The sequence below is a fragment of the Taudactylus pleione genome, unplaced genomic scaffold, assembly GCF_031769625.1.
Source record: "Taudactylus pleione unplaced genomic scaffold, aTauple2 ptg000627l, whole genome shotgun sequence".
Lineage (NCBI taxonomy): Eukaryota > Metazoa > Chordata > Amphibia > Anura > Myobatrachidae > Taudactylus > Taudactylus pleione.
Window position 1 is genome coordinate 2,494,009 of NW_028285029.1, and position 26,360 is coordinate 2,520,368.

General features: G+C 38.3%; 1 protein-coding gene across 1 annotated transcript in view; it reads left to right on the forward strand.

Moving 5' to 3' along the window:
* The window catches only part of LOC148479262 (vomeronasal type-2 receptor 1-like), a 76,228-nt gene extending 52,639 nt beyond the window's left edge, over positions 1–23,589 (forward strand). Inside the window, exon 4 of the mRNA XM_088454678.1 lies at positions 22,756–23,589. Within this exon, the coding sequence (XP_088310804.1) occupies positions 22,756–23,589 (834 nt within the window). The remainder of the gene's footprint in view (positions 1–22,755) is intronic.
* Positions 23,590–26,360: the final 2,771 nt, after the last annotated feature.

Consider the following 26,360-nt stretch of genomic DNA (forward strand, 5'->3'; position numbering starts at 1 on the left):
GGGCACTGTTCTTTACCCATTTTGATTTTATCATTACCTACATACCTGGGTCTAAATATATGTCAAAGTGAATGCCTTATCACATAATTTCCTTAGGGAGCATGAGTCCACCAATTCTAAAATGCATATAATATCTGTAGCATCCATTCATGCCGGTCTAGTATTGGATCTCTCCACTCAGCTTCAATCTCTGCAAAATCAGTCTCCTTCTGAGACTCATCATGAACATTTAAGGGGTACTGTTTTATCAGACTTTCATTATAATAAAGTGTCCTGGCATCCATGACATTCTATGCCTCTGGTATTATTGTCTTAATCTGTTTGGTGGCCTACTATCACTTAGGATGTCAGAGAATTTGTTCAGGCCTGTGGAGTCTATGCCAAGAATAACACTCCTCAAACTCTATCAACTAGTCTACTCCTGCCTTTGGTCATTCCCACCAAGCCATGGTCACATATTTCAATGGATTTTATTGTGGATGTTTCCTCTGGTTGTAATGCAATCTGGGTGCTTGTGGATCATTTCATCAAGACGGACCTTTTTATTCCTCTGACCAAGCTTCCCAGTGCTAAAGACCTATCTACATCATTCATCCAACATGTTTTCAGGTTGCATGGTTTGCCTTCAGACATTGTATCCAATAGAAACACTCAGCCTGCTTTTAGAAAGCTTTCTGCTCTTCATTGTGTATTAACCTTAGTATGTCTTCTGGAAATTATCTAAGTTCCAATGGTTAGACAGAATGAGTCAACCAATCTTTGAAAAAATACCTTCATTGTTATATTTTTAAAGTTAACAACTGAAAAGTATACTTGCCGCTATTGGAATTTACTTATACAAATGCGTGAAACTCTGCCACTATATTCTTCTGTCTGTATATATACTATATTCGGATATCACCCCAAAGCATAATTATTGTCCTCATTTGAACATGCATTCTGCATCCCAGTGGTCAGATTGCTGATGCTTATATTACCAGTGCCAGAATAATGATGCCTCTCAGAACCCTGTCACCAGCATCCCGACTGTCGGGATGCTGAAGGTAAGTAACAGGGCTGTGGGAAGGGTTAGGTTTATGGTTAGGGTTATACACTAAGGGGGGAGGGTTTAGTGTAGGGTGCGGGGAGGTTAGGTTCAAGCAGGGAGGGTTATGGTAGGGAGAGGGGAAGGGTTAGCATACCGACCAACAAGTGTTGGTATGTTAATCATTTTATGTTGCCGGCATCGGGATTCTGACAATCAGTATCCCGTCTGTATTTTATACTGTTTCCCTAATTAGTACCTGTTGTTATGCCATTAAATTTAAACACTGCTTCTCACCTCAGAGCCATTGGAAGAAAGTGCACTTCACCCTCAGCAAAGCCTCTTTTTCCTGATTTTTTTTCATTATAGACCTTGTATGTTTTAAGTGGGCGACAAAGTATGGTAATCCACCTGTAACATTACTTTGTCAACCATCAAAATAGTTTGGGCTTAAGTACATTGGTTCTTTTCAGATTGTAAAATAGGTGCATTATGTTGCTTCTCACCTTAAGCTGCTCAAGTCCTTCACAATTTCTAACACCTTCCATTGCTCTCTGTTTAAGCCTATCATTACTTTAAAAAAATTCAAGTTTGTATGCCCAAGAATAGCATCTCCAGCCCTGGTTCAAAGTTAGCAGGAATTCATTGTGGAAAAGATTCTTGATTCCAAGAGAGTTAAAGGACAGGTACATTTCCTTGTCCATTGCAAGGACTATGGATCTGAAGAAAGATCGTGGGTACCCAAAATAAATTTTCATACTGAAGAACTGAAGCAGGACTTCTTCAAAACATTTACAGATAAGCCTGGGTTTCGGGGTTCTTTAACCCATCCTCAAGGAGGGTACCTTTTAGTAGCCATGTCAGATCTCAGCATGTCCTGGCCATTGTTAGGTGACCAGGACACTGTGTACCAAAGGATACAAAGGATGATGGTCCTGACTGGCTTTTACCAAGGGGATCCATGGTAAATTGATTGGTTGTGTCCATGCTGTCTGATTGCAGCCAGGACACCTTGCTATTATATGTGGAGACCTTTGCTTTAATTGGCTTTAGTTTCTGATAAAAGGCAGACTTAGACTCCCTGCCAGTTATAGCTTTTTGCATTGGAGTTACAGTAGCTTACTTATCCTGGTCTCTTTGGAGCAATTGGATTTCCTTATAGCTTTGTGCCTGGCCAGTCTGTTCTCCGGCATTCTGCTAATATTTCTAGTGTTAAGTATATATTTACTTACTTTTACACAGTGACTTTTTGGTTTATTCATCATCTGCTACTGTAAAGTCATTTCTTGCAACACTTTCTGGGATTGCTTTCACTATTATCATCTGTGACAGTCATTTGTTGTTACACCTGCAGTGATTGTTTACACATCATTGAACAATTCTATAACATTGCAATAAAAGTGTTTATTCAGTGTTCCAATTAAATCATGTTATCACCTGCCTTTTTGGATATACCTCTACTATTTTGAGTTTAAGACCTGACAGCATCTTAGAACAATTGAGAGTGTTGTTCTCTAATGGAGTAAAGGCAGTTGTTATAGGTGGATACCCTAAGCTATTGTCCAAGAGGCTTTATGCACAATAGGCAGTTAAATCATAACCATTGTTTTGCACTTCAAACATGGCAGTGAAGGTACTATTTTTTATATGTTCACAAGTATATAATAGTTTCTGCATTATTCACATACTGTTTTTTTAGTGAATGTACTGTTTATAAACACCAGTATATTTGTATAAGATTCCTAGAGCAACACTACGGAGGTGTTCACCTTTAACAGCCGCCAATTGATCCCTTAGAGTAAAGCACTCTCATCTGTACTTAGGATGCTGCCAGATCTTAAAACTCAGAACAGTAGAAACTTATAAAATATTATGGTGATCACAGAACAATTGGCTGGAGCAGTCTAAACCAGAAAATAAACAGACAAAAATAGGACAAGATGCTAAAAGTACCTGCAGGGTAACTATAGAGCCGTGCTGGTAATATAGATTACAAACAAATGGTAACATAGCAGAGGTGGATAACACTAATTAGCAGGTGTAACCTGCAATAATCTACAAGAGCAGTGTGATAAACCCTTAGGAGTAGGATATATATCTTGCATATAGTAATAATATATATGAATGAAAAAGATTAATATTCAGTGGCCCATGGATGTAGGGACAATATACTATACAGTTTCCAAGCAGACTGGGGGTCTCCAAATACACAGATCATGCAAGGTGCATGCAGGAAAAATCACCAGGACACAGGAATCAATAACAGACCAGAGGCTTGAACAGGAGTTTAAAACTATCACTGGCATTGGCGTGCATGTCTTGTTGCCTTTTAATAAGACAGCAAAAGGGGCAGGGAAAATACTCTCTTTGATTGGGGCACAAATTATATTATAAAATAAAATATAACCTTTATTAAGTATCAATTAAGAAAACATCATAAATATATGAAAGAAAGAAAAAGAGACAAACAAAAAAATATATATAGTGTCAGCAGGGACAAAACATAGATATCCTGTTGATAAAAATAGCTAAATGATGATTGACATCATTTAGTGATTATCAAAGTGTTCAATCAATAGAATATTTAATTGAAAATCACATATATAAATAAATCATTTCAGCAGTGTGCTGTAAATCATGTCATCTATATGCTGTTATATGTGGTATTAAAGTACATACAATTCAAGGTGAAATATCTTAATAGTCATGATAATCACATGTATGAATAAATAATTTTGGTAATATATTGTAAATCTCATCAACTGTATGCTGTTATTGAGAACATACAATTCAAGGTGAAATATCTCAATAGGCTATTAAATGAATGGATGGATATATTCCTATAATAAACAGTGGAACATCCATATGCCGCAATAGGACAATATTATGAACAATTATAATTCAATGCATATCCTCAGATGTCCTCTTTAAATGATAATATATAAATTCCCCCAACCAAGGGGCATGTTATAGATGTATAACACCAAAATAGATATTATGGTATAGCACAAGATGACATTGATACTTAACAAACTTCACACATCAACATATATCTGGGTACTGATTTTATAAATGACCTGTGTGGTAAATAAGTTTCTCTATATGCAAATTGTGCCAAGAGAGGATATACAATATCTGGATATGGTGTCAGGTATGATATAAAAGTTACCAATCATTTGAGGTGAGGGGTTAGGTGGCTACTGTATCCCATGTGCAAATGTAGTGAATAGTACATGAGCGGACCCACTGCATATATCATGAGGGTATAATATAGAATAAGTGGTATCTGCTAATCTCCCCTGTATGCATCCACTGTAAACCCGATTAGACAGGCAGGTTATTTCAGTGAGACAGTGGGGGAATAAGAGTACCTATAGAAAAGAATTATAGTCAACAGATAATTGGTGATAGTAGGATAATCAAAGAGATGTCAGTGCCAAAAAACTAAGAGATATCTCTCAATAAGCAGACGGCAGACATCAATAGCAACCTACACACACCTGAAAATAGATAGAAGGGAAAAACAACAAAAGGATCTGCAAGCAGTGCTCTCACCCCACTGATGTATTGCTACAGTGTAGTGGGAACATTGGATGAGGAGGTGCAGTCCTTGTGTCCCTTGAAAGTAAATAGGAGTACCTGATACCATCCAACTGCAGTGTGTCCAGGAGAGGGGAGTCTCCTTGTGCACTCTGGAGGCTCCTGACAGAACGACACACGTCTCTTCTGAGTATATATTACCTAAGAATCTTTCTAGTATTTTGGAGTTTTTCTATTTAAATCTGCTTGATAAACTGTCTGGTACCAGTGCTTGGGGTCTCCCCCACACCCGTTTTCCCCTTGTTTGCTTTTTAATAAGAACCTGCACAAAGATCTCCAGTGAGCCCATCCCCCAAAATGATAATTCTGTGCAGCTTCTAAGCTTCACACAGCCAGCATCCTGACTTTCTGTCTTAACCAGGACCACAATACTCTGCAACCACATGGCATTCCCTGGTTGCTTTGCAATCAGCAAGACCATCTGCTTTTGTGGCTTAAGAGATGCAGCATTCTGGTTACCTATTAACAGCTGAAACCCATGCCTGTAATGAGCCATGATGGTGGCTCATAACATGTACACCTTCAATACACACTTGTCTACTGCATGTATGGCTACCCAAAACAAGTCTGTCTTATGTTATTTAATGACTGTATATAATTATCTTATGCTTTCTTTGGGGGAGGGGAAATGGAGGACACACCATGTGACTTCTCTTTTTGCTACTTCACTGTAAAGCATCTTGCCCAAGCCACACGCATACAGGTGCACACAAACTCACACTTACTGTGCATTTGAATACACAGAGTAAGCCGCAAACACACAGCATAAGTCACAATGCACCCCAGCAGCAAATATGCACTTTGATCTTTCATTAAAATGAGATGCATTCATGCTGACCATTTGCAGGGTATTGCTGCATAGCTAACTGCATACTGTGGCTACACACAATCCCCCAGCCTTCATTTCCATGCAAAGACACATAGACAGCTTTGCTGCTAACTACTATAGACATTGGTGCTAGCAGCTTGCTCAAAATGATGCTAATCAGTACACATACTGTATAACATGGAATTGGTGGTGGTGTAAAGATGCACTTTCAGCTTTCAATAAAGGAGACTCTGATAATTGTAGTGTTGTATATTCCTGCCTGTAAAAAAATAAACAAAATAAAAATACAGTGGGCAGAGGTTGCAGCCACAGGTACTTTACAATTTCCTGTGGCCAGGGCTGCCAAGAACCATGCCAGTCCCAGATGAAGGGATCATGGCCTAATTTTGGGAGGCATGGCCGCACCCACTTAAGAAGAAAAAAATCATGTTGCGGTGCTGAGCACTGGGGAGGGGGTACTGTGAGCCCCTCAGCCCAGTGCATATCCATGGGGGCCGTGATCAGGCTGATTGCTCCCAACCACAGGCAGAGGAGACTGCAGCAGCAAGCAGTCTCCCTTTGCAGCCCAACAAAAAGCAGCTTGTGTTGGGCTGCTCAGTTGACAGGAAGGATGCGGTGGCGTCAGACCCAGGCCCCCACCTGGCCCTTTCAGAAAGCTTGGGCCTGGATAATTAGTACCCACTCACCCCCCCTCTTAGTGCCTCTTCCTGTGGCTGCAACATTTGCATACTGTATGCAGCACTACACACAAAAACAAATACCACTACTGAGGGGCACCATTAGTACTAGTGACATTGCATAAGTGGCACTACTACTGGGGGCATTAATGTTCTTATGGAATGGAAAGGAATGTTCCCAGAGTGATGAGAAATGGTGGTGCGAAATGTTGACATGTCCCAATTTTTCAGTGGCCATGCCCATTGCAGCATGTGGCCATACCCACTACATCAGCATGCATGCCTTGGGTGAATGCACATAGTAGAGGGGTTCTATTTCTTATCTTGATCTGGGCTCCAAACACCCTAGTTATGCCACTGCTCAAATAACTTTTATTTTTTACATTTTTAATTGTTGTAAGTAGCTTGCATTAAAACACAATAATTGTCTTTGTCCTACAGTAAGATAACATGTCCATAATCTAAATATGTCATGGCTGGCTATCCAGTATATCAGTGTTTTCCAACCATGGGGACACAGTAGTGTGCTGTGAGCGCTTGTCAAATGTGCCATGCACACTTTAGTCAGCACAATCAGTGCTGCCTTCCTTTGTACTGTGGGTCTGGGCTCTTCTGGGAGGCTCAGAAATGCCTGGGCCATGACCTACAGAGATGTGGTGGCATGACATCATAGGTCACCCACGCCTCATTAGCCCGCATGCAGACCTGCTGACTAGCCCACCTGCAAGCTGCCCAAACAGTGACTGAGTACACAGTGCCAAGCTCAGTGTGACAGCAGCAACCCCAGCCAATGAGGGACAAGACAGGGTTTAAAGCAGTGATGTCTCTGAGGGTGGTGCTGCAGCACAGTCCAAAATTCAAATAGGAGAGCCACACCAACTGCCATTGAGTCTCAGCCATCTATGTTTGACAGCATTTGAAATGCCTGTTGGTCTGGTTTCCCTGTTTGAATTTTGGACTGTGCTGCAGCCCCACCCCTGGAGCCGCCCTTTGACAACAATCGCAGCTACTGACTGATAGGATTAATTAACTTTTTTTTCTTTTTCTGTGGTAGCCAATGTGATTTTTTTATGTAAGGAGCAATGGGATTGTTTTCCCCATAGAAAAAGGAAAAAAGCAAACAATCTTGTTTTTTCAGTGGGGAGCAATGTGATTGTTTGTGTTTATGTGGAGGCCAATGTATATGTGTTGTTTTTTTTCCCATGGAGGACTGATGGTGTGCCTTGGCAATTTTAAAATCTTGTGTTGTTAGTTAAAAATGGTTGAAAAACACTGCACTATGGGCCTGAACCAGCAAGGATTGATGTTGTGATCGTGCACGCAGATGGCCAATTGTTGCTCAGGGTGCATGCATATGCTTCACAATGAACATGAGTGAATGTTCCACTGTGATTGGACTGCAATGACAGAGACTACACAGAGCAATTGCAGGGTGAGTTGTCAGCATTTGGGGATTGTGACGGGGCATGGTTGGAGAAATGCAGGCATGCCAGTGCATTTGGACACCGTTACAGGGGCGTGCATAAGTTAGCCACTATGATGGCATACACAGCTTAAGTAATCACTGCGTGCAGGAAAGATAGCATTTTATTAGTGAGGTCAGACCTGCTGTAAATGTGCTAAAGGCTCCGATGTACTTTGATGTTACCGATATTTTGGCTGGATTGCAAGGTATTATGGATGTACGAGAGGGGAAGTGGGCGTCTGCACGGTTCCTTTGCGATTCCTTTGCGATTGCACATATTAGCATACTTTTGCAGCAAACCTGTGTACGCAATTGCAGCCGCAATTACATCAGTGATCATTACTGAACCAGGCCCTGTATATCTTTATAGGTCACTGAAGCATATCAGTCACTTTTACTTCATTTGATGCCATGGCATCATATTTAATTTTGAGCTCCAGCAATTTTCTACATGCAGTTGCTGAATGCAGAAAATTTGTATTTTGGAGGCAATGGAATTGAAATGGATTTTAATAGCATGGGCACATTGTGATACATTGATGTCATAAATTGGATGCAGTGCTAAGGCTTACATGGATGTCATGGGTTTAGTGATCCACTGTTCAACAGGGTGCTGATATAATGATTTATCTTGCAAATTATTATATCAGACAATAGTCAAAAAATATTCTTAGTCTTGGTCCCATTTAGTAATGATTTATCATACCCAGCAGCTAAAGCAGCCGTAGCACAAAATGTATTCTAAATATAATGAGGAGGTTGCTAATGAAGGTTTTGTCCATGAAGATTGCTTGTGGTATCAATCGCTGCTAACCATAAATGATGCTGGACTCCTTGTTACTACAGTACATATGATTTATCAGCATTTCATGAAACATTGAAATGAATTTGCAGCAAATTTTCAAACAGTGAGTAGATGCATATATTGTTACCATCCTAACCCCTACTTACTTAGACATGACTAATATTGTCTTGGTTATTATAAAATATTTCCACATGCTAGGATTTTTTGTCTTTTCCTAAGCATGATAATTATGGTCCTGAAATGGTACCACTGGATTTTGCCTTGATACTACTCAATCAACATCATACTCATTGGCTTTTTTCAACAATAACATTTTCATCATAAGTATCCTTATTTTTGTTAGAACCACAATTATCCCCCTCATACTATTGAGCATTTTCCAAAACAGCATCCTCAAGTTCGAGTATAAATCAACATCATCATTTCTACTTATCTTCACTTATACAAATGTTTGAGAACCTGTGGAAGGAACTGCTCTATTTCAGTATGAGGATCTCAAATATAAGAATCACACATAGATCTCCTGGACAACCTTAAACTCTCCTCTTCTAAGAACACCCATTTTTGCTTCATATTTTGCTCTATTTATGCACTGGTGGAGCTGTTTTGTAGGTGACATTACTATAGAGTAGAAAATATAGTATCCTTTCTGGTGCACATCAATTAGGGATCAGGCTTCCCAAGTCATATAAATAAGGGGACACCTCACTCCTTATACAAATACTTCAAATGGGATATAATAATACATCATGATGGACGCCACGATCCCAATAAGATGTAAATACAGAGAATCATATAAATGAATTTATTCACAAATAGATCACATAACAAACATTAAAAAAACATTAAAAATACATTCCAAACAAAATCCAAACAAAAACAAAGTTCCCAAAGCAATGGAATATACATATATGATGGAGAACTAATGTTCCACGGGCTCTAAAGTCTCTCACCTGTTAAAGTGATTGTGGTGGGCTCATGCACAAGCTAATGCCATTCTCGGGTGGAGCACCTCAGCACCACCGCAACAAGCTTTAGATGAAAATAGGTGCAGATACAGGTTTCAAATACCGTCCTTTCCAGATGTAATCATGCCATCCAAATGACATGTTTTGGAGCTATGCTCCTTCCTCAGGCTTAGTTGGCATGACTGTATGGTTCATTGCTATTTATACCCCTCTCTAAGGATAATCAGGGCAATAATCCTTCAATTTCCACATTCCATCAATCAGAAGTGATGCGTGAGCTCCATTTGTCTACTTTAATTTGTGTTCCACATGGGAGAGACGTATGCGTTCCATACACTCAACTACCGATTGCGTTCCAAATGGTGGCCAAATTGTTGAATACTTCCGCTCTATGAACTTTGATGCCACTCATTATGACAGCTTCTGGAATGACTTTTTTACATGTTCCCCAACTTCCATTACCCTTATACTAGGCTGTACTTGGTATGAATATTAAGTCCATCCCTATTACCAGAAGTGGGGAACTCTCCATAATTTCCATACGTAACATGCAAATATAAAAAAAGAGAGAAATTATTATGTAATATTAATATAGTAAAATATTTTAAAATATTAAAATATATTTTGTCACTATATATTAGGTCACTATATACAATATGAATATAAATAAATATGTTATATCACTATGAATAAATGTGTTAGATCACTAAATACATTATAAATTAATCTAAAAACCATTTTAACTCAAAATTGGAATTATGTCCATTCGGGTGTAAAGTATTTATATTAAAAATCCATCTCATTTAATTTTGAGCCAACTTAGGGCCTAATTCAGAGGTGTTCACTATTTGCGGTCGTTCGTTCTAAAACAAGGGGTGGCTATTCAAATGAACCGTTCGCTCTTTGCGGTCTGTTCACGCCTCTAAGTCTGAACGAGCGAGCAAAACTTGCGGTTGTAATTTTGATAAAAACGCCCCCTGGCCGCTCGCACCATACATCATGTCCGCTATTTATTAGATTAATCGAGTGCATCGAACAGCGTATGAACTGCTCGCTATTCTTGTGGCTGTTTTTTTCAACCGCTATTTTGCAAGCAGTTCTGAGTAAAAAAAAATCAAGTGACGTGGTCAATGACGCTCCAGTTTTAATTATGCACACACTTAAAATGCCCGTTTTGACCTTTAAGCATGCCTGCATTCTAATTCCACTCCCCCATTTTCCAGCACCTTCCCCTGTTACCACCCACATACGCCTCCTTCTGTCACTCAAAATAACAGGCATTCGCAATATAGCAAACAAACGATTTTTGGCTGCACTGACTGGTTCGCACATGCGTATTACAATCCGTACGCATGCGCAGATGTGCGTACATAGGTCAGAACGAACGAGCGGCCGCTTACGAGTGGCTCTGAATGAGGGCCTTAGTTTCTACATCTTTATGCCTCCAATTGCTTTTCACCTGTTGGATGCCTAAAAATCTTATAATGGCACCTTCACATTTATCATGAGTAGTTGAAAAATGTTCGGAGAGGGGATGTCTGGTTAGCCCCTTCCTAATATTGTATATATGCTCTGCTGACCTACATTTCAGACTTTTCGAAGCTTTATATATGTAAATTTTTCCACATTTACATTCTAAAAGGTAAATAACATTCCTACAGTGATATGTGATGAAATCTCTTATTTTATATCTTTTGCCATTAACATGAAACTCAGTGGTTTTCCTATTCACATCTTTATTTGTAGTGGTCCTGCACATCAGACAGGATCCACAATGGTGGAATCCTATTGTTCTCACACTAGGACCTTTATCATTTTGAAGTGCACTCTTCACAAAAATTTTCTTTAAAGAAGGGGCCCTTTTATATATGAATCTCGGATTTTCTAGTATCACTTTTCCTAGAACAGGGTCATCTCTTAGATTTGCCAGTTCTTTTGGATGATACCCTCTATCCTTCTATAGTGTCCCCATATTCAGTAATAAAGGCCCACAGATGGGTATTATCATTGTGTTAATTTCTTTGTTCTTTTGTTTTATCTTTTACCAGATCCTTTCTCTCTATTTCATGGACCCTACATTTCATTTTTCCAATACTTCCATTGGATAACCCTTTTGTTCAAAACATATAGTCATCTATTCTATTTGTTCCTTTAACGTGCCTTCCTTAGTGCAGTTCCTCTTTAACCTCATATTATCCAAAGGGAATATTCTCTAGCCACCTTCTGTGATGTTCACTCCTTATATCAATATAGGAGTTAAAATCTGTTGGTTTCCTATGTGTCTTTGTGCAAATATTTCCTTCCATATATAGGACCAAGTCTAAAAACACTAACTCTTTATTGCTAATGTTAAAAATCAATTGAATATTAAAAGAGTTATTATTTAAAAAATACAAAAACAATCTAGAGGCTTTTTCTCCTCTCCAAAAAAAAAAATGTCATCTATAAACTACCACCAGCACACCAGGTTTGCCCCCAACACCAACAAGGTGTTAATGGTGGATTCCTCCCAGTAGGCCATAAATAAATTGGCATAACTGGGGAAAACCTGGTGCCCATGGCGGTACCCTTTATTTGCCAGAAAAAAGTGTCATTAAAATAAAAATATTTTTTTTAAGAATAAAATCAATCACTTCTATTAAAAAACTCTTAAGATCTTTAGAATACTCACTGCAATTTAAAAATAATGTAACTGCTTCTCTTCCTTTTTCCCATTTAATCATAGTATACAAACTTCTCACATCAGCACTGGCAAAAAAAACAATTTGTGTCCTATTTAAAACCTTCTAATTTCCTTAAAACTTCCCATGTATCTTTTAAAAAAGATTTAGTTTTTGAAACCAGGGGTTTGTTGATAGAAGTCTATCATAGCAGATAAATTAGATGTGATAGTGTTGATTCCAGTATTAATGGGGAAACCTGGGGGATTGGTGAGATCCTTGTGGATTTTTGGCAAGACATAAATTGTGGGGATGGAAGGGTTTGACACATTAATAAAATCCATCTCATCCTTGGAGATGGTGCTTTTTAGAATTGCCCTATTAGTGAATTCCAAGAGGTTTTTTTATGATACTTGCGGTGGGATCACCCCTAAGCTTTTTATAGGTCAGCTGGTCTCCCAGCTGCCTATTTATCTTCTCTTTGTAATCACATTTATTCATTAAAACCACCTCCTCCCTTTGTCTGCCAGTTTACTTATCACACTTTAATTCTTTGTAAGGTTTGAATTGCTTTCCATTCTTTTCCAGTTATAGTTTTCTTTTTATTACTGGTGAGCTTTCTTAATACATTGGTTACAATTGAGTTAAAACAATCTAGATTTCCTCCCTTTACATACTTTGGATAAAATTTAGTCTGGAGCTTAAAAGTGGCTCTCTTTTTCTCCTCCCTTATTGGCTCTTTGGATTTTTCATTCGTCAGAAAGAATTTCTTCACAGAGTTTTCTTATGAATTTTTGAAGATCCACATATATACCAAAATGAATCACATTAGCTGTGGGGTGAATTTTAAACAATTTTCAAGTATTTTTCAATAATCTTCTAATAATTCATAACAACTTCGATTGAAGACTTTACCCTAATTTGTTGTTTCTCCTTTATTATTTACTTTATAGGTAAAAATACAGCAGCTCTCTTTTTATACTTATTTTTGTTTTCTATACCTCCTCTATTCCCCCTAATTGTTTTTTTTCTTCTTCTCAATCTATAATCCCATATCGGGGACCACTGGTTTCATCTCAAAGAAGACATTTTATTTTCCCTTAAAGGTACTCTTGCATTTCTCAAGGGTGCAAAACAATTTCTGACAAGGACATTGTACTCCTTTCTTGGATGATTTTCATTTCTATTCCATCTAGGGGTGAAATTTCCCCGAAATTCCCTCCTATATGTGGGTTTATACTCTCTTTTTTGGGAATAATTCCATTGTTTAGACCCCCATCTATTTAGTCTTTGTTGTTTACTTTTTTCTGACCTATATGGGGGTCTCCAACTTCCCATTTTGTTTAAAGGGGTATTTAATGTGATATTTTTCAATTTTTGGAGGACTTTTTCTTTATCTTTCTATTCTATGTCCTGTTCCAAATTCATAGAGATATTATTATCCCTTTGATAGTTATTTTGCTTTTTTATTAAATATAAAATATTTACTAAATTAATATTACATATTATTTTCTCTCTTTATTATATTTCCATGTTACATATGGAAATTATGGAGAGTTCCCTACTTCTGGTAACTGGGAGGGACTAGTCTGGAATACTAAGTACAGCCTAGTGTAAGGGTAATGGAAGTTTGGGAACATGTAAAAAGTCATTCCAGAAGCCGTCATAATGTGCATCAAAGTTCATAGAGCTCCGGGATGCAAAGCGGAAGTATTGAACAAAATGGTCGCCATTTGGTATGCACCCGGAAATTGAGTGTATGGAACGCATACGTCTCTCTCATGTGGAACACTACCAGAAGTTGATAAATGGAGCACAAGCATCACTTCCAGTTGACGGAATCCGGAAATTGAAGGATTATTGCCCTGATTATCCTTAGAGAGGGGTATAAATAGCCTTGAACCATACAGTCATGCCATTCAAGCCTAAGGAAGGAGCATAGCTCCGAAAAGCATCATTTGGATGGCATGATTAAATCTAGAAAGGATGGTATATGAAACCTGTATCCTCACCTATTTTCATCTTAAACTTGTTGCGTGGTGCTGAGGTGTTCCACCCAGGACCGGAGTTTGCTAGTGCATGAGCCCACTGCAATCACTTTATAGGGTGAGAGGCTTTGGAGTCCTTGGTACATTTGTTCTCTATCATACAGTATATGTATATTCCATTGCTTTGGGAAGTATTTTATTTGTTTGGATTAAGTTTGGATTTTTTTTAATGTTATTTATGTGATCTATTTGTGAGTAAATTCATCTATATTATTCTCTGTATTTACATCTTATTGGTATTGTGGTGCCCAACAAGATGTATATTTATATATCCCAATTTAAGTAGGTGACATTACTCTCAGATGCAAAGCTATAGAAGCTACATGACCAGAAGGGGGCACACTTTTGCACTGTGCATTCTAGAATGTTTAATAGCAGCAGCAGGTTCACTACAAGCAAATCATCAACATTGTCTAAGCTTTTCCTTCTCAATTCAGTTAAAGAATGGGATGTTCGATATTGACTATACACAGCTAAGTTGTATAGGCAATATACTGTGTGTTAGCCACTTTGGTTACCTTGTCTTTGCACTTCACACAGAATCTCAATGCATTTGTAACTTCTGCCTTAGATTTTAGATATAATTTTACCTTTTGTCATTATCCCCCACAATTTGACTAAGACACTGAACATATTTTTAACCAATCACAGCAGTTATTATAAAAATTGTCATCTCTCCATATATTACTGAGTGATTCTGCTCTCATTTATTGCCATCAAACTATCATTGGCTCCATCCAGCTCCCCCTTATACATCATTAACTTCTGTACTCTGCTCAGCAAATTACTAAGATTTCTTGCATTAATAATCTAAAATACAATATCCCCAGCCTCTGAAATCTGGAGGTCTGTCCATTTTAAAACAAAGGATCCCATCTTTTTCCCTGCAGACATGTTATCTTTACCATTGCACAGAATATCCACTTCAAAAGGAATCTCACACTGGGATTTTTCCACCTACACAATAGTAATGACTTCTAAAACCTTTCCACAAGCCTGCTTTGTTCTGAAATAATTTGTATGACTTTAAATTAGCAACTGAAAAGAAGAGTTAGCTTATTTAGAAACTCCTTGTTAACAGTATACTTTTTTTTACAAGAGGGAAGCAACTGAACATAGCAATAGCCAAAATAAATTAGACTGTGCAGGAATCCTAATATAACTTCTGGAGCTCACACGGAATTGAGAAAAAAAGTAAAATATTTTTTTTATTGATCTTCTCTCATGATCAAATGCAATTCATACTTCCTTTCTCATTGATGACCCAATGTATTTTTACATATCCAGCTTTATGGTTTTACTCCGCCCACCCTGTGTGGCAGTTCCTATTGATCCAACACAAACTTCCTTTCTTAAATTTCTTGGCAACACTCAGCAGGGCAGTCATGGGATGAGAGGTCAAAAATATTTTATATGCTGTAACCACCTAAGTTCCTTGCCTTCAGGCCCACCAATTTCAAATAGGAGTCACATAGAAGTGGTATAGATGGCCCTATGTTTGGAAGAACAGTTCTGTAAATTCTCGCTCTGTGACTGACATCCCCAGAGCTTCAACACTCAATATAAAGGAAACTACAGGTCCTCTGGTATGCATAGTCAGGTACATCTTTTGTAATTCTAGATCTATAAGAAACAAGATTGATACAATTGCTAACCTTATTAAATCTTCAGATCTTGCCTATATCACAGAGACTTGGCTAAATGAAAATGCAGCACATATCTTGGAAGCTGTATTTTCAACAAATTACTTTGTCATTCACAACCTAAGACTTAAATGCAGGGGAGGGCGAATGACCATCTGCTTTAAAAAATAACTTAAACTTAGGGTCCACCCAAGGAAAATTACTCACTCATTCAAGTGCATTATCTGAATGTTGCATTCCACCACCTGTAATCTGGACCCTGCCTCAACCTAGCTTCTCATAGAGTGTATAGACATGATTGGCCCTGTAATTACAAAAAATAGTCCAATGCTCTTTGCAGACAGGCATTTTTCCTGAACCACTAAAGGAAGCAATTGTTAGACCACTTTAAAAAAAATTATTTAGACCCTGACTGCATTACCAACTGCAGACAGGTATCAGACTTTCCTTTTCTAGGAAAGGGCATTGATAAAGTGGTCGCAATGCAACTGTAAATTTGCCTGTCTACCCATCATATTTATGATTCTTTCCAGTCAGGATTCAGGAGAAGACATAGCACTGAAACAGCCCTGGTGTGTGTGCTTAAATACCTTCTGATGGCAAGAGACATAGGTGTTCAATCTTAATCCTTCTGGATCTCTCTACAGAGTTTGATACCATTGATCTTGGGATTCTAATTGAGTGCCTAAAATTTTCTGTGGACTGTATGACATAGTCCAGAGCTGGTTCAAATCATTTCTCACTATCAGGTCACAGAGAGTTTCTTCTGGTGTAAACTGTTCAGCAACAGTGCCACTTCCATGCAGTGCCCAGCAAAGTTATATACTATATCCCATGCTTTTTGCAGTATACATGCTATCTCTGTGTGAAAAAATCAGAAGTCATGGCTTTGTCTACCACTGTTATACAGATGATACACAACTGTACATGTACTTTCTTCCAGGTACTGAGATCCCATTAGCAATTCTAAATGACTGCCTCTCTGACCTCCAGGAGTGGATGAGTGCCAGTTGGCTGTGACTGAACCCTGATAAAACAGAGGTCCTTATGATTTCTGATATGTCACAGGACAAGTCTGCAGCACAGCCAACCAAAAGGACTTACACTTTTGGGGTTTAGAACTACAAAATAAATAACATGTGCAGAGGCTTGGTGTTGTCCTGGATAGTGGCTTGACATTTAAACATCATGTATCAGCCACAATCAAATCCTCATTCTTTCATCTAAGGAACATAGCCAGAATCAAGCACTTAATTCCCTCATTAGATCTGCCTAAAGTCATACATGCATTAATATCATTATGCCTATACTACTGCAATGACCTCTACCTTGTTCTCCAAGGAAAAAGAATGCAGCTGCCAGGCTACTAACCAACCAGCCCTGTTCCAGCCACCTAACACCAATTTTCTACTCCCTTCACTTGCTGCCTGTCAGATGGCAAATTGTTTTCAAGATTGGCTTACTGTCTTTCAAAGCTCTGCATGACCAGGATCCAAGGTACTTGTAGTAGCTTCTGAGCTCTACTATCCCACTTGATTTGAGGAGGTAAATTTACTAAGAATTGAGTTTGGGAGAGTTTTCAAACTCTGGAGAGTTTGGGCATTTTTTCCCACTCACAAATTTACAAATGTCAAACTTGGGAGATAAGTCTCCTTTGCTACGGGAAAATACTAGAGCGTTAGCAAACTCTTTTCAATTCACCATCGGCAAAACTCGAGAAACTTTACACTAGTGGGAATTAACCAAGCAGAAAGTTTCTAAACTCTCCTATAAAAACTCATGAAAAAAATTTACCTGCCTGTGACCTGTGAGTTTGGCAGAAACATACACAGATCACTGTGATCCATGTATGTTTCTGCCTCTAAATAAAAAAAAGGGATAATTAAAAAAAAATAATAATAATGTGAGGTCCCCCCAAAAGCCTAACCAGCCCCAGACCTGTCAGCCTATCCTGGTGCCTAAGATTACAGGGAACAAAATGAATAGGGTTCCACTGTATTTTAGGTACCAGCACCAGGCTGCAGGGCCAGTACTAGTTATAATTATGGGGGGAAACTCAATGCATAGGGTACACCCTATATATAAAACCAACACTGGACCCAAAATGGCTGGGCTGTAATGCCACAGCCCAGGGGGAACCTTTCACTGAGGCTCCTGGGCCAAAGCATTATCAAGCCAAGCCAATCAGGACAAACCGGGGATCCCAGGGGAGGTGGGGACCACAGAAAAGAAGGGATAACCCATTTCCCTTATCCCCAGGCCTGGTCTGAATGCTGGGTCTCTTCCCCGCACCCCTGGAGCATTGGGTATGGGGGTAACAAAGTGGGAAATATTAGTAAACTATTGTATTTTACAGTGGGACTACAGGTTCCAGCATGCATGCCCTTTTGCACTTGTGGAAATACAAGTGCCAGCAGACGAGCAACACCTGTACCCCCTTTGTAAAAAAAATAGTTAAACAAATATAAAACACACACACCGCGACAAGCAAAAGTTTATTGCATACACCTAACCACTCACACATACTTACCAGCTGCCAGATGTTTCTGTCCTCTTCTTGTGCTTTAAAGGCAAATGTAAAGCACTTTGAGTCCTTTAGTAGAAAAGTGCTATATAAACATTATTATTATTATTATTATTATTATTATTACTATTATTATTATTATTATTATTATTATTATTATTATTATTATTATTATGCCACCTCATAGTATTGTGCAGACTCTTTAGGCAAAGGAAGTTAATAGACAGCGTAAAGTCCAAAGAAGCAATGAGTATATAATTGACACTCTTTTAACCATACAATATTGAGGAGGTCAGAGCAAAATGACTAATTGTTGAAACTACTTTTTGTCATGTTCAACACTATGGGGCATATCCAATTAGCCATGGGATTTCCCCCGCGGTTAATTGACAGGCAAAAGTCCCGCAACGCAGGGTTTAGCTATTCAATGAAACAGCTATTTCCCTGCATCAGTAGACAGGGACTCCTGTGCAAGAACACACTACATCTGTGAGAACTGCTGAATGAGTGTGTAATACCCTCTCATGCTAGGCTGAATAGGGCAGCCTCACACTGATTTTACCTCACACCTACATTCGGTGCGAGGCAAAGTCAAACAGCAAGGACTCATGCGTGGGGGTCTCAGGGATACCCGTGCATGGAATCCCCGCTAATTGTATCCCATCCAGTGCGACAATTAGCTGCTGGGTAAACCCTGTGGCTAATTGGATATGCCCCCATGAACATATATTTATAAAATAGTTCTATGGAAGAGCCTCATTCTAAAATGAATCAGTATTAATGTAAAATTATACCCCAAAAGTTTCATCTATGTTGGTAGAATATGCTGCAACCGCCACAACTGCAACTGTGTTTATGTATAGATAAATATTTCATTGAACAATCTGAACTCTGCAGTGGTCATATGATAATAGCTCAGTCTGTGATTAGCTGGAGGATTTAATTAGACAGGGAGTGGTTAGACTCCATGCCAGTGTAGGGATATCCATCAGTGTGGTGTCCATCAAATTTTACCATCTATGAACATGTAACACACTTATGAGCTCATTCAGACCCCTGTAGCTAAGCTGTGCTGTCTCAATGGCTAAAGGGCCTGGACATGCAATTCCCACAATCGCAATGTCAGGCTTAAGGATGCCCTCTATGTATTAGAGAGCAACCACAGTGAGCGCACGCCTGAGTATAAAGCCAAGTCACGTGTACAATGATGCTACTTTGCTAATTTTGCACTCCCATTAAACTCCGTTTTGACAGTCATACATGCCTGCGTTCACAGCACCACTCCCCCGTTCACAAGCACCTGTCCCTATTACCACCCACAAACTGCACTGTCACTCAAAATAGTGTCCTGTCTGTGTACAAAAAGTGCATGATTGCACATTGCAGTGACTAATTTGCGCATGCACACTGCGACTTATAGGCATGCGCAGACGGGCGACCATTGCCCAGAGTGAGTGAGCACAACTTAGCGACCAGGTCAGAATGAGCTCTTTAGTGTTAGCAGAAATGAGAGGGGCCAGAGTATGGAATATATATAATTGATTTGTATTATTGTTATCCACTAAGATAATTTGTTTGGTGAAAGCCTTTATATTGTACAGAGGTGGGGCAACTCATTTATGTACATATTTGAGCAGTGTGCACTAAATGGGATATTGTTGGTATTATTCTGGATGCATGTATAATGATCTAGAAATGGCACAAAGTGGGGCTCATGCCTAAAGAGGGAGAAGGGGTCTGTGCAGTCAGTGGGGACAAAGGAGAACGGAATGCTGTGGCAGTTGGAGAGCGGTTGGTTTCCCCTTGAGAGCCTACTGACCAGATTACATGAGTGTTGGCTAGCAGTGCTGAGGGTACAGGTTTTTTGAGCCAATGAGGGCATAGTGGCAGTGGGAGGTACTCGATCAGAGGGGTACCCAAATAAACAACCAGCAGCAGACAGACCCCTCCAGTGGTCTAGTGAGAGCAGCCAGGCAGCACTGCTGCAGCCACTTAGTACTGACAGGAGGCGGGCCTGAGGTGAGACCGGGAGGCATCACAGAACCTCAGCTCTGATTAAAAGCAAGGATGGTCAGTGAAGCCGATTAGCATAGTCAAGTCAGCAGCAGGTCACTAGTCTGCCACTTTTGAATTAAACAGCTGAGTTGTGTGAGTAGATATTCAGCTTAGAGGAGGAGGTGATCGCAGACCTATAAGGGCTTATTCTAGTTGGCATATTTACAAATTGCAAGCATTGTTTACTGTCAATCAGAAGAGGCTACTAGGACATTAATAGGAAATTATTTCTGCCAAAGAGGGGAAGTTGAGGGACATAGCACCTTCAAGACATTGTCAGAAATCATATTACCTCATTCCAGTGTCGATACACTGAGGGAGCAGAGGGAGTTGGAAGATTTTTGGGCCATTTCTTAAAGAGAGTGGATCGATACTTTCACTAAAAGCCAAGAGAAAATTATAAGATATTTATATTATGATGTGTTGCCTACCACTAATTTATTAATCTGTTACCAATCACCTTAGAGTGATATGTAAATTATATTATCAGAAATGTAATGACTTATTATTCTGCCAATCCTGCACTACATGTATATTATTATAGACTGTCAGGTCTTGAATTGACTATCTCCCGGTTTATCCAATCTATCATCCACAATATAATGATTACATCATCTACTGGAGGAAGACATTTCATTTTAGCCAAATTCAAGATCAATACAGTACTTACATTATAAGTTTTGGGAATATTTTTCAGCAATGGGATAACGAGATCAGTTATACTATTTCTTCTGAATTAGCTTAACAGCTATGCAAACAGTGAAGTAGTATTGTAAGGAATTTAAATAGGGAGAATTAGACTTCCTTTTCCGAGTGAGAATAGCCAACTCTAATCTCACTAGTATAGACATTGTACACACACAACTGTGATTATCATTTTGCAAGTATATACTGCAAGACATTGTATGAGATAGGGTAGTTTTATGTACACGTTGTATTTTATTAGATGTCTTGCAATGTCAGTATTAACATATTGATTTCCATTGTAACTTAGTATTGTATGTTTCATTTACTCAATTGTGTGGTCTATTACACTTTGTACAAGATATACAAATTAACCTATAATTCTATCAGCATAGAGTAGTTACTTTCCTAAGGATGAAGAGCCCTGTTTGTTAGTGGCCGTGGATCTGCAAATGAATGACAGGTTGTGATTGAATGGGTATTATTATTGATAAATCATTATATATCAATTCACAACTGTACACCATATTCCTCTTTGTTTTCCCAAGCTGACCCATGAACACATATACAAACTAGCTTGGGTGGAGGCGCTTATATAATTTCCCCAGAGGGTGGGTTACAGACCAATTGGTTATTACCATTGATGGCACAAAAACTATTTATGGTGAACTATCAATTGTTTGCACCCCATCGATGGCCATCACTACTGGGGTGACGGTGGGCCATGGGCCAATCAAACCTGGATATGTTGCTTAGTGGCTGAAAGGGGGTGGGGCTAAGCTCCATACTGTCAAGGGAAAAAAAACATTAGCACCCACTTATCCATCGATGATGGAGAACAATTGTTTCTCTACCATTGATGGCAAAACTAGTTAACATTGGGTCGCCACTATTGATGTTTTGAAATCATTCATGGTCAATGACCATCTCTACACCAGTGATAGTTCCTACTACAGTGTTAACTGCCTTGCCACCTCTGGTTCAATGAATTGCTTAACTTGTTGTTTTCTCAGCTGTTCCATTTTGATTACAATTCTCTTCTGCCTCCTATGACCATTGGAAAGTTATGAAAAACTGTATCTACAGCACTTGGGTTTTTATTATGTATTTGGCTTCAGTTAGATAATATTTTTATTTACATTGTTTTTATAACCTGGCAATCATTTATCACTTACACTGCCACTTCTGAACCATTATGGTTGTGAATTATGTGCATACAGTATATTCAAATTTGTACTGCCACAAGATGCTGCAAGTGGGCATCTCATTATTCATAAGATAGACCATGACATTAGCATAAAGACACAGACTATTATGATCCATTCAAGATGCACTGAATATGTAATAGTACACTTGTATTCTGAAAATCAAAAGAAATGAAGCAATTTGAAATTTAACATATGACACAGACAATCCCAATGTCCTCTTACTTTGACAATTTACAAATATCACATCTGGTCCAATTAGCACTACTGAAGACAATAATAAAGAGTTTGCTATAACCCAGGATTAAAAGAGTATGAATATTTTGTAGTGACTGACTTATGTTACCATTATCAACATGCATAGAACAAATCTGATCCCAGAAGTGGATGTACCAAGTATTTGTGCAGAGAAAATGTGAAAACTAAAATGTGAACCTTTATTTGTTTAAACATGTTCCCCTGTAGTATTAAAAAACAATATTACAGTTTTTAACACTATTATGAAAATAAAACAGTTTGTTTTAATTGATTATTATGTCAACTAAATATAAATTAATGTTAATTTTAGATCAGTTATGGAGCAAAAGATCCTCTGCTGAGTGACAGAAGGATTTATCCACATTTTTTTCGAACAATTCCCAATGACCAGATGCAATTTTTGGCAATTGTCAGGTTATTGAAACTGTTTGGCTGGAACTGGGTTGTGATAATTTCATCAGATGATGACACTGGAGAGCGGGAGCTCCAACAGCTGAGCTGGGAGTTAATCACTCATGGGATATGTATTGAATTTAGGTTAAAACATTTTGATATTGATGACAATTTTAAAACTTCATTAATGGAGAATATTTCTCATTTTACTGCTGAGATTATAATAATTTGTGGCACATATACCATGTACTTTTTACTTTTTATCCACAAAATAGCTCAATTTATTGTCAATAAGACTTTTATTCTTACGGCTTCATGGTCATCATTGTTCAACATTGCTTTTGACAGGAAATATGGAATTCCCATTAATGGCAGCCTTGTGTTTTCACTTCCTGTATGTATTATCCCTGAGGTAGAAATAGAAATATTTCTAAATAATGTCAGTCAATCAAATCAATCAAATAATCCATTACTGGAGGATATCTGGATAACTCAATTTCAATGTTGGTCTAAAAATATTAAAAAGAATTTGCTTTTTCCAATATTAACTGACAAAACCCTTAGAAATTGCACTAACAAGAAACTTCAAAGTCTTGACTATTATTATGAAGATCCTATGGCCTACCACGTGTATAGTGCTGTTTATATCCTGGCTCAAGCTTTGCATGATATGTATTTATTTTTAAGCAATAATGGAATGAGAAACAAGTATAAAGTAAATCAGAACCATGTGAGTTTATATGATGAGTGATTATTTATTATTATTATTATTATTATTATTATTATTATTATTATTATTATTATTATTATTATTATTATTATTATTATATTATATTGCACTGAATAACATCAACATACAGTAATTGCCACTATTTATTAAATCTGGAGTATATATGAATATGGATTATTAAAGGGTCTCAGGTAAAAGGATCAACTAATCTTCAGTTTGGAAGAGATGCAGTTTAAATTGACTGATGCTGATAGAAAGACATGATCACTTATAGACAATAAGTAACAGTAACATACTCAGAAGGACTCACTAACATTGCACTTTGGAGAAAAAAATACAGTATGCGATAATTTATACTATCCAATAAGGCACTAGTATTCATTGGGGTAAATGTAATAAGATTCAAGGTTGTAAAAAAATGCCAGTTTTTTTGAGGGATACATGTGAGTTTCCATTCAACCAATGTAATTGTCTATGAGAACATGCAAATTTGCAATAAATTCTCATCACCCCTTCTCACTGTGGACAAACATGCCATCCAGATGTTTTCCATGTTAAACATACAACTCTCCAGATGTAATAGGCTGCGAGCACTAAACTCATGCAGAAATTGCAGAAACAAACTCATAAAATAATAGACTGATCTAGGATGGAGTTCAATGTGCGAGTTTAATGTAAATCAGTATCTGAGGCAAATCAATATACAAGATGGTCATTTACACTAATCAAACCACTATATTCTTGATAAACATTGTACACAGTTGCAAATAGCAGTTCCTCTGACATTGGTTCATCAAACTCATCAGGGTATTGTGTTGAAATTACCTCCAATTGTTACAGTATAAGTTTATCAAATTGTAACAACATGGGTAAGTGTATGTTCAGAATGAATTATGATTTTACCCTTAAAACATGAAAATATTGTTTATAACTCACCAGCTGCTTCTTGAGTGGATGGATGGTCTGTGTTATCAATATGGCTGCCTGGGAGGGCTTCAAAGGGAATGACTTGCTTCAGTTCCTCTTCAAAGGACGTGAAGAGACTGTTGGGCCACCCCCTATTGTATGGGCTTTATATAGCTCCTCTGCTATTTGGGTTTGGGAACCATCTTTAAATCAGGGAAGTGCTTTGTACAGTTCTCCACACAGTGCTTGCAGGGAGTAACTGAATTCACTGCATCACTCCTCCCTGCCATGAATTCTTCTCCTGGGGCAGGGATGTGCGGTGTGCATCAGATCTCACTACAAATGTGTGCACAAATCAGGCTATGTGATTAGCCACAGCAGCATACGCTATGGCAACAGCATTCGCACCATGCAATCCTATGGAAGAGTTGGTGCAAATGCAGTGCAAGTATCCACTAATGGGTGCAGCAATGATGTAGTAGGACACATCTGTACCTCAATAACACATGGAAAATGTATCTAAACCTGCAGAGAATCCCTGGAAAGGGACCCAGAACTAAACAACTTCCATAAAGATTTTATATGTACATTAATACATTTTATCCTAGCCCACAATAATTGTAAGTTTTTAGATTAATTCTATCTTCAAACCTGTGGGACACATGAGCACAGTCTTTGCACCTATATATGCAAACATCTTGATGGGGTGTAGGAGAATAATTATATTTATTATAATAACTCATACATAGATAATATATGTTTCTATAAACAACATATTAATGACATTGTTATTATATGGGAGAGGGATGAGGACATTTTAAAAAGTTAATTGACTTGATCCATGTGGCCAGAGGCTGACCACACGTTATAAAAATGGCTGCCAAGGCATTGAGGGGATTAACCCTCATGCCATTGCGCCATTTTTAAAAGGACAGTGTAAAAGCACACTGCATATGGTTTATAATAAACTGTGTTAAATTATATATGTATTGCTGTAATGCACTGCAGCTGATCTGCAATGCATTAGTGCATGAAGCAACGTATATTTAATAGGCTATGCACTATATGGTTTAAATGTATATTTTGAAAAGAAAATGCACTTATAAGGAATGTATAAGTTGTTTTATTTTAGAAGGCTGTAACATTTAAGTCAAATGGTTATGAGACATTCTCACCTCCTGACAAAGGAAGTGATATGTTAATTGTCCTGACCTATGATAGTGGTCAGACCATTGTGTAACAAAGCTTTCTTTGAAGTGCATTCCAGTTTAGACCTGGCTGGAATTTTTCTGTGTGGTGTGAAGAGGGTGAAATGGCCTGAGACTATCTCTCCTGTGTTTGTGTGTGTGTGCACTTCTGGGGGAGAGAAGTGTTTGTTTTTTCATGATTATTGCAGGAAGACCAAAGCGAATATTATTGCTGGTCATCCTACATAGGTATTTTGTCACTGTGTGATAAATGTATCAAAGGATGAAAGTAAATGACCAGTTCCTGTGGAATGTGAGTTGTAATTACTTTTGCGATAGATGGTCTGATTGGGTTACAAGACCAACTGTGGGTGGATGTCACCATGCTGTATTATGTGTTCTGACTATATATACAGGGAATGTGAGCCTCTGTATGTGTACAACCCAGTAACTTTTTTGAGGAGAAGAGCTGCTGATAAGATTCCTGTATGTGGTACATCTTTGGAAATCCTTTGTGGAGAATTGCTGTTTGATTTCTGTGTGATATTCCCCTTCAGGCTGAAGGGAGGGTCTTCTTTAAGACTTTGAGCAATAAACATCTTGCCTGAATTCAATTGTATCTCAATCCTGCGACCAACAGAATTGCACAAAACGCTATTCCGTTCTCCTGCTGTTCTGGGTAAGAGCTTCGTGTCTCCA